Consider the following 4,268-nt stretch of genomic DNA (forward strand, 5'->3'; position numbering starts at 1 on the left):
GGCCACCACTTGGTTCTCACCCTGCCTCTCTCAACTGGAAGCCCGCAGGGCCTCGGCCCCACCCCGCCCAGCCCTCACCAAAGATCCCTGGGAGTCGGTTGGCCTGCGGCAGCTCGTTGGTTTTCTTCGGCTGCCTCCTCCTCAGTGGCCTCACTGCCCGAGGGGTGCGGATGGGACTCGGACTGGCCATGAAGAAAGTAACCACGAAAGGCTGTCGGGAGCGCGGGGCCCGTTGACCCAGCAGGCCGGCCAGACCAGGATCCACGCTGTGCCCTGCGACAGAAAGGAGAGAGGGGTCACTCGCGGGCAGTGGCCCTGCAGCGGACACAGCAGGGATCTCTCTGCCGGGGCCTGGGCAGGTCCAGGAGCGTGAAGGCTGAGGACCCGAGGGTCCCTGCTGAGCCTCAGTTTCCACATCTGAAGCCTGGAGTCCTTGGTCCAGCCCCGGCCAGTCCACATCTCTCAAGTTTAAAGATTTTTCCCATGGATCACCTCATTGGGTCCTTAGAGTAATCCTGCAGCTCCTTCTTCACAGGAGACGCAGAGTCCTACTGCCAGTGACTTCGAGAACCAGCGCTCCCACCTCAGTCCAAGGACCCCGAGGCCTGTGTTCTGTCTTCCATCCCGCACTTTCTGGGGTGTGAATGTCAAATTTATCACCGAGACAGCTTGTAGCAGCATCTGCCAAGTTTAGCGAGTGCTTCTCTGCTGGGCACAGCCCAAGAGCAGGGCATTAACTGTCTCCCTGATGCCCATAAGGGAGACGCCAGGCAGAGCAGAGACATTGGAACCAAGTCCCAGAGCCCAGGTTTCAGCCTGCGGCAGTCCCATTCCAGACCCCAAGTTCTTATGCACGAGCTGGGTTTATGGAGAAAATAGAAAAGGCTGAAGCAGAGATCTGACTTGGGCCTCAGCCCCAGGAGGAGTGAAGCCTGTAAACAGGGGATTGTCCCCCACAGCCGCTTCCAGACTGAGGATGCTGCTAAAACACATGATAACTAGCCCTTCACCAATAAAACTGCATCCTCCTGTACTTGTTTGGATTTCAATAACCTTTCTACTGTAAAAGCAGTTAACCACGATAAAGTATTGAGAAAAAAATACCATTTTAAAGCCCTTCCAACTCCCATACATTTTCATTTTTCTGGGCTATTCTGTCAGTTTAAGTTTTACACAGTTGTCAGCCCAGCAAAGACGTCCTCATTTTTTTTTTTCAGCTTTCAAGTCGCCAGGTATGGTGGCTCACACCTGGAATCCCAGCACTTTGGGAAGCTGAGGCTGGAGGATGGCTTCAGCACCGGAGTTCGAAGCCCTGGAGCTCGTCATCAGATAACGCAGGTTATTTCCTGCTTTTCACGATAAAGATGGGAGTGCAATGGAGCCTCTTCACTCTGTGCATGGGTGAAATTTCCTGATACTGATTTGCAGAAGCATGATTACCAGTTCATTTTCTTGTCTCTTTAAACATTGCCAGTTCTTCAGTTTACACAAAAGCACATTTCACCTCTACTTTACAAGCACAGATGTACACATGTATGTACACACATGCATATATGTGGGTCTGTATAAACACGCAGAGGCACATACGCTTAGACACTACACATACAGATGTATTTATTCCTACATACTTCTCCAGTACACCCTGCAGGTCAAGGACAATGCCTGCCCCACCCTTAGTCCCACTCAAAGGTCAGCCCTTAAGCAGCTGTGCCTCAGTCCCGGTGTCCACTGGCCAGTTGATTGAACAACCAGTGAATCCAGAGACCAACCTTTGACCTGTGATGTCATCTGCCACAAACAGGAGCGTGGACAAGAGCTGCTGAGACAGGGAGGCTGTGAGCTGCAGGCACTGACAGCAAGGAGGCCCAGAGAGAAGCCACTGGGCAGAGCTTGGTTCACGGTGAGTCAAGGTTATGGGGAAGCAGCAGAAATACAAGGACCAGAGCCAGGGTGCAGAGGAAAAGGCAAGACAGGTCACAACGAGGAGAGAACAGAGCAGCCTGTGTGGGGTGGTGAGGGTCACCAGCCCGGGCACTGGAGTGTCACTCTGCGGACTGGCTGACACATGGGGACGACCTGGGGCCCAGGGCAGCCCTCCAGGCTGCATGTGTGGCTCTGTCCTGCGATTCCCTGGGGAGCCTTGGCAGCGTTGGGGCCAGAGGGGCCATCAGTCCTGCATGCTTTGCTCACTGTTTGCTTCTGTGCAGCTGTGTTCAGGGGTCTTACGGGGGTCTCCCAGACACAGGATAGAATGTCACATTAGATCAGTTACACCACAGACCCTCACAGAGCCCCTCTGAGCCAGGCCTCGCTTGGGTGCTGGGAACCCCTCTGTAGGTCTCACAGGCCAGGTGAGCCTGACTGGGGACTCTTGAAGTAGCTAATCCCAGGTTCCCATTTTACATTAGCAGAAACTAAGGCCCAGAGAGAGCAGCAACTGTTCAGGGTCCCAGACCAAGGTGGGTTAGAGCCAGGATTATCATATACTTTCCAAGCAAATTGCAGGGGCCTGGCTGGGTGTGGCTCGGGGAGATGGGGGTGGCAAAAGGGGACTAACAGCAGGTCTAGGTTCAGAGCCCTGCATCTGGCAGGCCTGGAGAAGCTCCCCCACCCTACTCCTCTCCTTCCTTTTAGTGCTTGAGGAACACAGTGAGGAGCTGATCTGTTTTCCTGTTGTTTTTAATTAAAGTCGCAGCTCTCTGGAGGAGCACAGTCCACCTAGGGAGGAAAGTTGGAGGCCAGCAGCACACGCCTCCCAGCGCTGGGTAAATGCATTCCTGCCCTAACCGACGTCCCCTGGGGAACCCGGTGGGACCCCCTGAGGAGTGCACCCCCCCCAGATCCGGGTCCCATCAGGGTGCCACATGCTGCATGGGCCTGAGGTTCGGGGACACAGCAAAGGCACACCCAGTGCTCTTTTTGACGTAGTCCAGGTCAGGCCCTCCCAGAGCTCCGTCAGCGTCAACCCTCTCTTCCTGTGCACGTCAAACACGGCCTTCTCGGTGATGATGCGGTCCACGCACTGCTTCCCAGTCAGTGGCATGGTGCATTTCTCCATGATCTTAGGGATGTTGTCCTTTGTGCAGTGCTCCATGGTGACCACCACTCTGGTCTTCGGACTGGACACCAAGTCCATGGCACCGCCCATGCCTTTCACCTTCTTGCCAGGGATCATCCAGTTCGCCAGGTCGCCGTATCTGGAAACCTGCATGGCTCCGAGCATGGTTAGGTGGAGGTGTCCCCCTTGGATCATGGCGAATGAGTCGTCGCTGGCGAAGAAGCAGCCCCCGGGAAGCACCGTGACGGTCTGTTTGCCTGCATTGATGAGGTCGGCATCCTTCCGTGGGAAACGGGCCCAGGCCCAGGATTCCGTTCTCGCTGTGAAGATGCACGGTCATGCTGGGGCTGATGAAGTTGCTGGCCAGCAGGGGGATGCCTATGCCCAGATTGACGTACATGCCGTCCTCAAATTCCAGAGCTGCGCGTCTGATGATGCGCGTCCTGACTTCCTTTCTTTTCGCCGTCTCCATCTTCCTCTTTCCTGATGTCAAGCGCTCAATTCGTTTCTCGTATTTCTACCCCTTTATCACACGATCTACATAAATGTTTGGAACGTGGATGTCTTCTGGGGGAAAAGTCCCCACGTCCACGATCTCTTCCACCTCCACCGCCGTGACGTCTGCAGCTTTGCACATGGGCACGTTGAAACTGCGGGCGCTCCCCCTGAAGACCACGTTTCCTGCCCGGTCGGCCTTCCACCCTTTCACCAGGGCGAAGTCCGCCCGGATGGCGCGCTCCAAAAGGAAGTGGTCGCCTTGGAACTCCCTCACCTCTCGGGGCTGGCTCATGATAGCCAGGTGGCCGTCCGGGGTATAGCGGATGGGGACGCCCCCTTCCTGGACCAGGGTCCCGTAGCCCGTGGGGGTGTAGAAGGCGGGTACCCCGGCGCCCCCCGCGCGGATGCGCTCAGCCAGGGTGCCCTGGGGCGTGAGCTCCAGCTCCAGCTCTCCTGCCAGGTACTGGCTCTCGCACAGCGTGTTCTCGCCCACGTAGGAACAGACGATGCGGCGGACCTGCCTGGAGGCCATCAGGAGGCCCAGGCCGAAGTCCTCCACGCCCACGTTGCTGCTGACCACCTGCAAGTCCTTCACGCCGGTCCTGAGCAGCGCGGCGATCAGGTTCTCGGGGATCCCGCAGAGCCCGAAGGCCCCGACCGTGATGGTCGCCCCGTCAGAGATGTCCTTCACCATCTCCACCGGGTCCGTGTG

At 56.7% G+C, this 4,268-nt stretch overlaps 2 protein-coding genes across 2 annotated transcripts in view; both read right to left on the bottom strand.

Moving 5' to 3' along the window:
- BMP8A (bone morphogenetic protein 8a) overlaps window positions 1–4,268 on the bottom strand; it is a 15,123-nt gene that overhangs the window by 4,074 nt on the left and 6,781 nt on the right. Inside the window, exon 3 of the mRNA XM_011977682.1 lies at window positions 79–273. Within this exon, the coding sequence (XP_011833072.1) occupies window positions 79–273 (195 nt within the window). The remainder of the gene's footprint in view (window positions 1–78; window positions 274–4,268) is intronic.
- Window positions 2,853–4,268, bottom strand: LOC105537975 (succinyl-CoA:3-ketoacid coenzyme A transferase 2, mitochondrial-like; the record flags this gene model as incomplete). The annotated part of the gene is given in 3 exon segments (XM_011977692.1): window positions 2,853–2,932; window positions 2,935–3,338; window positions 3,340–4,268. Coding segments are annotated over 3 exon segments (1,413 nt in total), but the record flags the coding sequence as incomplete, so codon positions are not given.

Source organism: Mandrillus leucophaeus, unplaced genomic scaffold, assembly GCF_000951045.1.
Source record: "Mandrillus leucophaeus isolate KB7577 unplaced genomic scaffold, Mleu.le_1.0 Scaffold182, whole genome shotgun sequence".
Lineage (NCBI taxonomy): Eukaryota > Metazoa > Chordata > Mammalia > Primates > Cercopithecidae > Mandrillus > Mandrillus leucophaeus.